We start from the raw sequence: 13577 nt of genomic DNA on the forward strand, positions 1-13577 counted from the left end.
ATGTAGCCAATCCTCCGAGAGCTTACAAGACTCTTTTTTTGTAAGCTCTTGGAGGATTGGCTACATCAGAGGGGTGTGGCCTGATATGCAAAGGAGCTCCTGCTAGAATTCCACCTCATATGTTATCTTGATTCTGTCCGTTGGGAACTCTTCAGTTCTCTTGTGTGCCTGGTTTTGGCCAGCTGATGGTAGCACACGGGCCAGGCATAGTGATCCACCCAAAGATTGCTGTCTTCGTGTCCCAGAGCAAAATGTTAGGCAGGTATATATGTTTGGTCGGCTTTCTTCTGCTTGATTGGGGGGCGGGGAGAGGTTTCACAAGTAGAATGTCAAATTAGCATCAGGGGACTTTGAGAGCCAGTATGGTGTAGTGCAGGGGTGTCAAACTCATTTGTTATGAGGGCCGGATCTGACATCAATAAGACTTTGTCAGACTGGGCCATGTGTGTCATAAAATGTAACGAAGAAGAAGACTGCAGATTTATACCCCGCCCTTCTCTCTGAATCAGAGACTCAAAGTGGCTTACAATCTCCTACATCTTCTCCCCCCACTACAGACACTCTGTGAGGTGGGTGGGGCTGAGAGGGATCTCACAGCAGCTGCCCTTTCAAGGACATCTCCTGCGAGAGCTATGGCTGACCCAAGGCCATTCCAGCAGATGCAAGTGGAGGAGTGGGGAATCAAACCTGGTTCTTCCAGATAAGAGTCCGCACACTTAACCACTACACCAAACTGGCTCTTTCAAGGACAACTCCTGCGAGAGCTATGGCTGACCCAAGGCCATTCCAGCAGATGCAAGTGGAGGAGTGGGGAATCAAACGTAGTTCTTCCAGATAAGAGTCCGCACACTTAACCACTACACCAAACTGGCTCTTTCAAGGACAACTCCTGCAAGAGCTATGGCTGACCCAAGGCCATTCCAGCAGCAGAGGAGCGGGGAATCAAACCTGGTTCTTCCAGATAAGAGTCCGCGCACTTAACCACTACACCAAACTGGCTCTTTCAAGGACAACTCCTGCGAGAGCTCTGGCTGACCCAAGGCCATTCCAGCAGCTGCAAGGGGAGGAGTGGGGAATCAAACCCAGTTCTCCCAGATAAGAGTCCGCCCACTTCACCACTACACCAAACTGGCTCTTTCAAGGACAACTCCTGCCAGAGCTATGGCTGACCCAAGGCCATCCCAGCAGGTGCAAGTGGAGAGTGGGGAATCAAACCCGGTTCTCCCAGATAAGAGTCCGCGCAGTTAACCACTACACCAAACTGGCTCTCAAATACCAGGTAACAGAGATATAAAGGACGCAAACGAAAACAATTAAAGATTTCTAAAAAACCCCACCCCGCCTAAAATAAAGCATGCTTAAAGTATTATTACTCTTGCAATATTGTGGTCAGTATCGATGCAAGCTCTTTCTCCTCCCGCTTCCTCCCCAGGAGAGGAGCCTCAGCCAAAGGAGAAAATAGAGGCTTTGCTCTGTAGCTCCTGTACAATTGAGGAATTTAGGCAAAACAAGCTGTGACACAGAAAAAAGCGAGAGAGGAGGGGGAAGGAAGCAGACTTGCTCACGGGTCTGATAGGAGCCCTCCTGGGGCCTGACCCGGCCCTCTGGCCACACATTTGACACCCCTGCTGTAGTCTGCTGTAGTGGTTAAGAGCGGTGGACTCTAATATGGAGAAACGGGTTTGATTTCCCCACTCCTCCTCCACATGCAGCCAGTTGGGTGACCTTGGGTCAGTCATGGTTCTCTCGGCACTCTCTCAGCCCCACCTCCCTCACAGGGTGTCTGCTGCTTGGAAAGGAAGGAGAGATCTTCCAGAAGGGGCCTTTGTCTGAGATCCCTCAACCATCTGAAGCAAGGCAGAAGATAACAAAAAGTAGAGGCCTTCAAGATGGAGGGGCCCCGGCTGTGGAATGGTCTCACCCCACCCCTGTTGCCCTGCCTCATCTTTCAAAGCGTTCAGGCTTCAGTGGGATACATTGCTCTCTTCTAGCCCTCACCTGGATAGCCCAGGCTGGCCCGATCTCGGAAGCTAAGCAGAGCCAGCATTGGCTAGTATACCAGGGTTGTGGCGTGGAGGCAGGTGACGGCAAGCAAACCACCTCTGAATGTCACTTGCCTTCAACCTCCACTAGAGTTCTCCAAAAGTCAACTTGTCTTGATAGCAAAAGAAGCTGGGGCCAAAAAGAAGCTCGACGCTCCACCACTAGAGCGAGAGCCTTTTCGGTGGCAGCCCCTGCTCTGTGGAACGCCCCCCACCCCGAAAACATCAGGGCCCTGTGAGACTTGCCACAGGTCCGCAGGGCCTGCAAGACAGAACTGTTTAAACTAGCATTTAATAACTAACGGGGAAAGGAAAGGAAAGGTCCCCTTTGCAAGCACCAGTCGTTTCCGACTCTGGGGTGACGTTGCTTTCATATTTTCACAGCAGGCTTTTTACTGGGTGGGTTGCCCTTGCCTTCCCCAGTCATCTACTCTTCCCCCCCCCCCCCCCAGGAAGCTGTGTCCTCATTTTACCAACCTCGGAAGGTTGGAAGGCTGAGTCAACTTCGAGCCGGCTACCTGAAAACCCAGCTTCCGCCTGGGATCGAACTCAGGTCGTGAGCAAAGCTTAGGACTACAGTACTGCATCTTTAACACTGCGCCATGGGGCTCTTAGCGGGGAGGCAACCACTGTTCCACCATCCCACAGCACTGACACCTGAACCTTGTTGTTATCCAGTCGCACAGTCGAGTCCGACTCTTTGCGACCCCATGGACAAAGTCACGCCAGGCCCTCCTGTCATCCACCATCCTCCGAAGTCTGCTCAAATTCACGTTTGTTACATCAGTAACACTGTCCAGCCATCTCATCTTTTGCCGTCCCCTTCTTTTGCCTTCTGTCTTTTCTAGCATCAGGATCTTCTCCAGGTAGTGCTCTCTTCTCATTTGGTGGCCAAAGTATTTGAGCTTCAGCATCTGACCTTCCGGGGAACAGTCTGGGTTGATTAACACCTACCCCAGTACAAATGCAGAGCACAAAATAACACCCTGTAGCATCATTATATGTAGCGCTCAATAAGAGTTAAAATCTGCCATCTTGGATCCTAGGGAGTGAACCTGAAACTGTACTATGTGTTTAAACTGTATGAACTGGTTTTTAAAAAAAAATTATAAGCAAACTTTATTGAATGTTTATCAGTACAGCAATGACACGTCCATACATTTTACAAAGGCGGGATCCGTCTAATGTTAATGACAACTACAAGGTCTAGCACTCAATATAGCAGAATAAACAAAATTAGTTCAAGATCAAAAATAAATCAGTTTCTTATAAAATAAATTCTGAGGTACAATATTATGTTCCATTAAATAAGATACAACACACTCTTCATAGTGTTCTAAAGATAATTCAAATGAGTTACATGCAATTTTGTTAATTACAAACAATTTTGTTAATTACATCATCTCTGAAACCAATTTTCTAAAGAAGGTGGAGAGGAGTTTGTATGAACTGTTGGAAATGTTTTAATGATTTTACTCTACCTTTATTTTAACATGTTGGCTTAACTGTTGTTAGCCGCTCTGAGGGTGGGTGGGGAGGGTGGGATATAAATGTCATAAAATAAATAAAAAATAAACAAAAGACAAAAATTGAAAATAAAAAGAAAGCATAACTGTTGCCTTGGGTTTTCCCAAGCTGATTGTCAAATCATCTCCGATTTTGTCTTTGTCCTGTACGGTACCACATGCTGTTTGATAGTTGACTATGCCGAGTTCTAAATCTTGAAAACCACAGAAAAAACCATGGAGCCTTAATGAAACAAACACACTACTTGTAGATATAACACCACGGTTTGCAACAAAGTTTATTTTCAGCACTGGCACTTTAAATCCACGCCTGGCTGTGAGTGGATCGTCTGTAAAGTCTTTGGAAGTCGGAGTGAGACGTATTTTGCACGTTGGAATGGATTTGTGACTATTATTAACTTTGGGAATGTAGATCTTACGTTATTGATCATTCGTGAATCTGATAATTGTAGCTGTTCCATTTGTAATGCTGATGAAAATTACGGGATGGTGTTATATTTACTAGTAGTGTGTTTCTTTCGTTAAGACTCCACGGTTGTTTTCTGTGGTATTCTGCTTCATTCCATAGTACTCCTGGGTTGTTGTGAGTTTTAATTCTAAGCTGGTATCTCTTCTTGGGCCTCCCCCCATCCTCTTTTCAAGATACACATACTGTGATGGCTTTAATGATTATCTTTCAAAAATTGTTTTGAAATAATCTTTATTTTTAACATACACCAAACAAATAGGTCAATACATTGATACAGTTTACGAAATGACAAATACAAAGGATGATAACCGAATACAGAGAACCAGATGCATTATGGATAAAATACAAATAAGGAATGCATTAGAAAAATAAGTCCTGATAGTAAGCCTTATTTAAAAAGTTAAAGGTAGTCCCCTGTGCAAGCAACAGTCATTTCCGACTCTGGGGTGACATTGCTTTCACAACATTTTCACGGCAGACTTTTTATGGGGTGGTTTGCCATTGCCTTCCCCAGTCCTCTACACTTTCCCCCCAGCAAGCTGGGTACTCATTCTACCGACCTTGGAAGGATGGAAGGCGGAGTCAACCTTCGGCCGGCTACCTGAACCCAGCTTCCGCCGGGATTGAACTCAGGTCGTGAGCAGAGAGTTCAGACTGCCTTTTAAAATGGATTTTAAAGAGTTTTATTAGTTTCAGAAAGAGTAAGTGCAGGGGATAGGGGGAATAGAAAGCACAATACATTTGGACCTTATTCTGCATAAAACTACTTTTAAAAGATACAAGCTTATGTCTACAATACCTTCTTTACATAAATTGTCGCATATTATTATGTCTATACTATACATCATCAACATTTTAAAATTTTATACTGTAAATCTTTTGTTTAAGTTATCTATTAATTTTGACAATTCCAGTAAAGGCAATTTTGTAATATAAAATACAGGGGGGAAAAAGGAGAAATAAGTTCACACCAGAGAATCTTAAGAGTCTTGGGTATCTAACCAGGCATAAAATTTCAGCCCGTGTTTTCTTGCTTCTTCTTTAGATCTCCCAGCCAACAGCTGGGAGTTCAGACTGCCTTATTAGCCTTATTAGGAACCACGTTTTGCTGACTCAAATAGGATACTACTGGAAACCAGACTGCTGTAAATTTTTCTTGATAATTTTGCAAATTTGGCATGAGTTAGTAGCTGGTAATTTTACAATGGACAAAACATTCCTACACCTTATTTTGCCTGGATAATAAAGAAGGTGAGCTTTTATCTCCCCATTTTGTAGCAATTACAATCCTAGCGATGGCTAACAAATTTATTTTATTTTATTTGTGCTCAAAATATTTTTTACTTTTGTTTCCAAAGCCCACTGGTAGGAAGGATAACGATAGGATTTCTGGCTTGTCAGGTGATGATTATTGTGAACTTCTTTAAGGTATAGAGAAAACCAGGAGAAAGAAACGTTTTCAAATAAGTATGATACAGTCCCCCCCCCCCCATTGCACTTGTACAGACATTTCAGTGTACAAGTGATAGGATTGCTAACCTCAAGGCGGAACCTGGAGATCCCCTAGAACTGTAGCTGATCTCCAGAGTTCAGTATCTCCTGAAGAAATGGCTAAATTGGAGAGTGGACTCTATGGCATTATACCCCACTGAGGTTCCTCCCTAGGCTACACCCCTGGATCTTCAGGAATTTCCCAACTCTACAGTTGGCAACCTTAAAAAGAGGCCAACAGACAGCAGTTAGCCTAAATCTACCCCAGATAAGCCACAGGCCAAGAACAGACTGGTGTCTCTGGTTTGCCTTGCGTTTCCCCAGTCTGTCCTCTTGAGGTGCCCATTTTTTGGTGGGCAAGCTGGGTAGGCCAGCTGAAGGTTCCACTTGAGCTTCCAGGTCACGAGCTCATACTCTAGAATCATAGAGCTGGAAGGGACCTCCAGAGTCATCTAGTCTAACCCCCTGCACAATGCAGGAAACTCACAAACACCTTCCCCTAAATTCACAGGGTCTTCATTGCTGTCAAATGGCCATCTAGCCTCTGTTTAAAAACCTCCATGGAAGGAGAGCCCACCACCTCCAGAGGAGGAAGCCTGTTCCACTGAGGAACCACTCTAAACTCACAAATCCCTCCCCCTAAATTCACAGGATCTTCATTGCTGTCAGGTGGCCATCTAGCCTGTTTTAAAACCTCCAAGGAAGGAGAGCCCACCACCTCCTGAGGAGGAAGCCTGTTCCACTGAGGAACCACTCTAAACTCACAAACCCCTCCCCCTAAATTCACAGGATCTTCATTGTTGTCAGGTGGCCATCTAGCCTGTTTTAAAACCTCCATGGAAGGAGAGCCTACCACCTCCTCAGGAAGCCTATTCCACTGAGGAACCACTCTAAACTCACAAACCCCTCCCCCTAAATTCACAGGATCCTCATTGCCGTCATATGGCCATCTAGCCTCTGATTAAAAACTCCATGGAAGGAGACTCCACCACCTCCTCAGGAAGCCTGTTCCACTGAGGAACCGCTCTGTTAGGAAGTTCTTCCGGATGTTGAGCCGGAAACTCTTTTGATTTAATTTCAATTGGGGAGGGACGGTGGCTCAGTGGTAGAGCATCTGCTTGGGAAGCAGAAGGTCCCAGGTTCAATCCCTGGCATCTCCAAAAAAAGGGTCCTGGCAAATAGGTGTGAAAAGTCTCAGCTTGAGACCCTGGAGAGCCGCTGCCAGTCTGAGAAGACAATACTGACTTTGATGGACCAAAGGTCTGATTCAGTATAAGGCAGCTTCATATGTTCAATCCGTTGGTTCTGGTCCTACCTTCTGGGGACACAGAAAATAATTCCACATCATCCTTTATATATGACAGCCCTTCAAGTACTTGAAGATGGTGATCCTATCACCTCTAAGCCACCTCCTCTCCAGGCTAAACATGCCCAGCTCCTTCAACCTTTCTTTAGGGTTTGGTCTTCAGACCCCTCACCATCTTCATCACCCTCCTCTGGACCCGTTCCAGCTTGTCTATATCCTTCTTAAACTGTGGTGCCCCAAACTGAACACAATACTCCAGGTGAGGTCTTACCAGAGCAGAGTAAAGCGAAGCAGAGTAAAGCGATGCCATCACTTCATGTGATCTGGACACTATACTTCTGTTGATATAGCCCAAAATTGCATTTGCCTTTTTAGCCACCGCATCACACTGTTGACTCATGTTCAGCATACGGTCTGCTAAGGCCCCTAGATCCTTTTTGCACATACTACTGCTAAGTCAAGTCTCCCCTATCCTATAACCATGCATTGGAGTTTCTGGCTCAACTTTTCCTAGCTCCATTGTAGCGATATAAAATACACTGTAGTGATATTCCACTGGAAGCATAAAACCGGTGCATTTCTTTTTCCTCAACAGAATGCGATTGTGTCCGTTAAAGAGCTCTGCGGACTCCCGCCGATTACCAGTCTGAAGCAGTGCATTGTGACCCTGTCCTCACGGCTGGTGAACAGCGACAACGTCCCCTCGGTGGCTCTCAACATGAAAGACAACTTCCCTTACCTGGAACCTTTGGGGACGCTAACGGATGTACAGAAGAAGGTTCTAGCTGCGTATGACCTGGTAGGAACTCCCTGTTTTTGAAAATTGGGTCAAAAAAGGACTGGGATCCCCAACTTGGTGTCTCTGGGCACTATGATGGTCACTGATGTCTTTCTGGGCACTCACCAAGCATTTTTAGGAAGTGGGTGGGAACCCCATGGACTCCTTTTGAGAGCCAGTTTGGTGTAGTTGTTAAGTGTGTGGACTTTTATCTGGGAGAACCAGGTTTGATTCCCGACTCCTCCACATACACCTGCTGATGTGGCTTTAGGTCAGCCACAAGTTCTCAAAAGAAGCTAAGGACAAAGCGAAATGTGGAGATAAGGAGAGCAGTGCCAAATTGAAACCGTATCCCTTGGTGAGCTGCCTGAAGAAGGATTCTCTGAAAGCGGGCAGAAGCGGCAGTCCAGTTAAAGCAGCCACACCAGTTTGGGAACCGCAATCACACCTGCATTGGTGAATTGGACTTCAGGAAGTCCCACAAACGAAGAAACATTGTACATTGTAAAATGGATTGCGAAATAATTTCAAATTAATGCGGAAAATATTGTGATTTAAAATATAGTTTTCAATATATATTAGTTAAAGCTTTCACGGAGTGTTCTCTTATATACCTTACTCATACCCATGAGCTCTCTGGTTTCATATACAAGTTCTCACAAGCTGTTCTGCTTAAGGGCAGTTCTGGGAGAGCTCTCTCAGCCTCACCTACCTCACAGGGTGTCTGTTGGGGGGAGGGGAAGGGAAAGAAGATTTGTAAACCACTCTGAGAATCCTTTGGGTAATGAAGGGCGGGGTATAAATCCAATCTCTTCCTCCTCCTCCTTAGCTAGCACGGTTTCTGATTGGCCATTGGAGATCTGACTGGCTGTGCAGATTAAAATAATTGTTTCCGTAACAGCTGCTGCTATAATGTTGGTTTTATTCTCCTTTTCTCCCTCTCCCCTCTTTCCCAGTGTTTTTTTTTTAAATTACCTCTCTTTCCCCCTCCGCTTGAGCTTCCTCTGTGTGTGGCTCCGCCTCCTGCAGCAGCGTTTGGCTCCGCCTCTTGTGGCAGACATTTTGGGGTGGAGCCCATCACTCCTGTGTCAGAAGTCTAAAGGTGTCTGTGGGCTCAAGAAAGATAAGGAGTGATGGCATAGGAGATAAAGGATATCGGTGTGTTTGGCAAAGATAGTGTGCATGCAGAAAAGTGGTCTCAGCAGAAGTGTGATAGTGTGGTATCAGCAAAAGCTTCAAGTCTGTCTTGAGACTTCCAGGCTGAATAACATATTCCTCTGCTGACAATGGTGTTTCCTCTTTATTTGTAAATGTAAGTAATCATGCTGGCTTGTGCGCCCCCCCCCTCCACCGAGTCTCTCAGGAATTCTGGCTTTATGGCATGCTTCCTCATATCAGGCCTTTTTCATAGCAGGAGTTCCATTGCCTATTAGGCCACTCTGAACTCACTGAAAATGTCAAGACAGTGTGCAATTGCAATAAAAAAGGCCAGCGCCATGCTGGGAATTATTAGGAAGGGAATTGAAAACAAATTAGCCAGTATCATAATGCCCCTAATAAATCGATGGTGCGGTCTCATTTGGAATACTGTGTACAATTCTGGTCACCTCACCTCAAAAAGGATATTATAGCATTGGAAAAAGTGCAGAAAAGGACAACTAGAATGATTAAAGGTTTGGAACACTTTATCTATGAAGAAAGGTTAAAACGCTTGGGGCTCTTTAGCTTGGAGAAACGTCGACTGCGGGGTGACATGATAGAGGTTTACAAGATTATGCATGGGATGGAGAAAGTAGAGAAAGAAGTACTTTTCTCCCTTTCTCACATGACAAGAACTTGTGGGCATTCGATGAAATTGCTGAGCAGACAGGTTAAAACGGATAAAAGGAAGTACTTCTTCACCCAAAGGGTGATTAACATGGAATTCACTGCCACAGGAGGTGGTAGCGGCTATAAGCATAGCCAACTTTAAGAGGGGATTGGATAAAAATATGGAGCAGAGGTCCATCAGTGGCTATTAGCCACTATTATATATGTGTGTGTGTGTATTCAGGGTACTTGGGTGGCAACAGTGGGAGGGCTTCTGGAGTTCTGACCCCAGCGGTGGCCCTCCTGATGGTCCAGAGTTTTGGACTCTGTGTGACACAGAGTGTTGGACTGGATGGACCATTGGCTTGATCTGACATAGTTTCGCTTATGTTCTTTTGTCCGGAGCAGTGCTGCTCTGTCTTCTTGGTGCTTGGGGGCAAGAATGGGAGGTGTTCTGGAGTTCTGGCTCCACTGGTGGACCTCCTGAGGGCCCTTGGGTTTTGGCCACAGAGTGCTGGACTGGATGGCTTCTTAATGCTTAACTGGAAACGGTTTTCTTTTTATCATACATAGAATCTGCCTTTAGTCCCAGTCAGAAAGGCAGAGGATAAAGAAATAATAATATCTTCTCTGTGGCTGGCTTGGCTTTCCTGTTGTCGTGTTAGGGCATACCACCTTGCCTTACCGTTAGACACGAAATAATGAGTTAAAAGTGCTTTGCATAATTTCATGCTTAAACATCACAGTATGGGACTGACATAATTAATTCTTTTTGATAATCTGGCATGAAATGGTGAGCAATTAGATGAAGTTTGTCCTTCTAGATGCAACGATTATGCTTACTGTAACCGTTTTCTGTCTGGGTCGTTGGGGTTTAATCTGTGCGGGGAGTCTTCGTGCGAATATCTGCTTTTAGAGAAATCGCTTTTCTTCCACTGTTTAATGGCGCGTGGAGCGGCTCTGATGTACCGGAGGCAGCTGTTCGGAGACCCCTCGAAATGGTCTTGAAAACAATTAACTGCCTGTTGTGTTGCTTCTGTCCTTTGTCCACAGATTGGCTCGACAAAGGCCATTTGTGCGGTGTTTGTTTTCATTTCTCTGGATGATTATATCTGCCGCTGCCGACTTCTGTGAGCGGGGAGTGGGGGGGGGGGCTTTACTTCTCAATCCGAAAGGTTTAAGTTACTGATAACAAGGCATTCTTCCACAAAACACATTACTGCTACATTATTAAAGAAGCATTGCTTGGTTCAAATGGGAAACAAAAATTCCAACCGGCTAGAATTTGCAGATATAGGAGTGGAAGCAGTGAATGCAGTCGAGCCTCATAAAAGCCCCATGCGGTGTCGTTCAGTTCAAGCAGAGACTGAGAGTTCTGTTGTTAAAAATCACTGACACTTGGGTTCCCAGCTCCCAGGTGGTAACTGGAAATCTTCTGAGATTACTGCTAGGGTTGCCTGAACGCCTCCCCTAATGGGGCCAGAGCCCCCCACTTCCAGACTTCACTGCCCAGCTGCCAATCACTACTGACAGCCCTACTTAAAAGTCCTTTGGTTTGACTTGATTTTTTGCCCCCATGGCCCTTGCTAACAGCCCCCCCGGATATGTAGGAAGAGGTAATACATGATAGAGGTTGACAAGATGATGTAAGGGATAGAGAAGGCAGAGAAAGAAGCCCTATTCTCCCTTCCTCACAATACAAGAACTTATGGGCATTCAATGAAATCGCTGAGCAGTCGGGTTAGAACGGATAAAAGGAAGCCCTTCTTCACCCAAAGGGTGATTAACACGTGGAATTCACTGCCGCAGGAGGTGGCGGCGGCTACAAGCATAGCCAGCTTCAAGAGGGGATTGGATAAAAATATGGCGCAGAGGTCCATCAGTGGATAGTAGCCACAGGGTATTGATGGAACCCTCTGTCTGGGGCAGGGATGAGTTTGGGGGGAGGGGAGGCACAGTGGGAGGGCTTCTAGTGTCCTGGCCCCATTGGTGGACCTCCTGATGGCACTTGGGGATTTTTGGCCACTGTGTGACACAGAGTGTTGGACTGGATGGGCCACTGGCCTCATCCAACATGGCTTCTCTTATGTTCTTATGTCTGGGGCAGTGATGCTCTGTATTCTTGGTGCTTGGGGAGGCAACAGTGGGAGGGTTTCTAGTGTCCTGACCCCACTGATGAACCTCCTGATGGCACCTGGTTTTTTGGCCACTGTGTGACACCAAGTGTTGGACTGGAGGGGCCATTGGCCTGGTCCAACATGGCTTCTCTTATGTTCTTCTTTCTGGGGCAGTGATGCTCTATATTCTTGGTGCTTGGGGGGTCAACAATGGAAGATCTTCTAGTGTCCTGGCCCACTCTTGGTGTTCTGGATCTCTTGGTGGCAACTGGTTTTTTGGCCACTATGTGACACCAAGTGTTGGACTGGATGGGCCATTGGCCTGGTCCAACATGGCTTCTCTTATGTTCTTATGACACAGAGTGTTGGACTGGATGGGCCATTGGCCTAGTCCAACATGGCTTCTCTTATGTTATGACACAGAGTGTTGGACTGGATAGGTCACTGGCCTGGTCCAACATGGCTTCTCTTATGTTCTTATGACACAGAGTGTTGGACTGGATGGGCCATTGGCCTGATCCAACATGGCTTCTCTTATGTTCTCATGTGACACAGAGTGTTGGACTGGATGGGCCACTGGCCTGATCCAACATGACTTCTCTTATGTTCTCATGTGACACAGAGTGTTAGACTGGATGGGCCATTGGCCTGATCCAACATGGCTTCTCTTATGTTCTCATGTGACACAGAGTGTTGGACTGGATGGGCCATTGGCCTGATCCAACATGGCTTCTCTTATGTTCTCATGTGACACAGAGTGTTTGACTGGATGGGCCATTGGCCTGATCCAACATGGCTTCTCTTATGTTCTCATGTGACACAGAGTGTTGGACTGGATGGGCCACTGGCCTGATCCAACATGGCTTTTCATGTTCTCATGTGACACAGAGTGTTAGACTGGATGGGCCATTGGCCTGATCCAACATGGCTTCTCTTATGTTCTTATGGTACATAGTGTTGGACTGGATGGGCCATTGGCCTGATCCAACATGGCTTCTCTTATGTTCTCATGTGACACAGAATGTTGGACTGGATGGGCCACTGGCCTGATCCAACATGGCTTCTCTTATGTTCTCATGTGACACAGAGTGTTAAACTGGATGGGCCATTGGCCTGATCCAACATGGCTTCTATTATGTTCTTATGACACAGAGTGTTGGACTGGATGGGCCATTGGCCTGATCCAACAGGGCTTCTCTTATGTTCATATGTGACACAGAGTGTTGGACTGGATGGGCCATTGGCCTGATCCAACATGGCTTCTCTTATGTTCTTATGTGACACAGAGTGCTGGACTGGGTGGGCCATTGGCCTGATCCAACATGGCTTCTCTTATGTTCTTATGACACAGAGTGTTGGACTGGATGGGCCATTGGCCTGATCCAACAAGGCTTCTCTTATGTTCTTATGTGACACAGAGTGTTGGACTGGATGGGCCACTGGCCTGGTCCAACAAGGCTTCTCTTATGTTCTTCTGTAATGGGCTTATGCTGTTCCTGATATTGTTTCCCAGACCTATGGCTGGTCTAAAGGCAGTGGGTCATCTCCAGTGAATGTTAATAGTCCATCACAGTTCTCCTTTGTTATCTGATACACGTTGCTTTGACTCCCTAAAGCTCCTTCCCTGACAATTTTGTCGGTGTCTGAGGTTTTCCCAGAGTCAATCTCGTTGTTGTCTGTTGCCTCTCGGGCCCGTGTCAATTAATACATCTCTGTCACAATTAAAGTAGTAAAAAATGGGAATTATGCTCCCGGAGGAGATAGATAACATGAATATATGACCTTGCAGCTGTTTTGTTCATGAGAAAGAAAGTAATTAAGACTGTGAGCCCCAATTATGTGGAAGAGCTAGGGAACGTTGAACGTGACTTTAATATGAGATAATCTCTTGAAAAGGCAGAAATAGGACAGTTTGGGAATAAGCAAATCAACTGCCTCAGAATCGAAGTTCCTTTCGCCTGCGTGCCTGCCAGGGAAAGCTGAATTATGGGGTTCGTCGATGCTGACTTACTTTATAAATTGACCCTATAGAACTAAAT

At 45.9% G+C, this 13577-nt stretch overlaps 1 protein-coding gene across 1 annotated transcript in view; it reads left to right on the plus strand.

The window, feature by feature from the left end:
- Positions 1-13577, plus strand: part of PLCL1 (phospholipase C like 1 (inactive)) — a 313880-nt gene that overhangs the window by 237839 nt on the left and 62464 nt on the right. The window contains exon 3 of the mRNA XM_060256945.1: positions 7430-7633. Coding sequence (XP_060112928.1) covers positions 7430-7633 — 204 coding nt within the window. The remainder of the gene's footprint in view (positions 1-7429; positions 7634-13577) is intronic.

The sequence above is a fragment of the Heteronotia binoei genome, chromosome 16, assembly GCF_032191835.1.
Source record: "Heteronotia binoei isolate CCM8104 ecotype False Entrance Well chromosome 16, APGP_CSIRO_Hbin_v1, whole genome shotgun sequence".
NCBI classification, from domain to species: domain Eukaryota; kingdom Metazoa; phylum Chordata; class Lepidosauria; order Squamata; family Gekkonidae; genus Heteronotia; species Heteronotia binoei.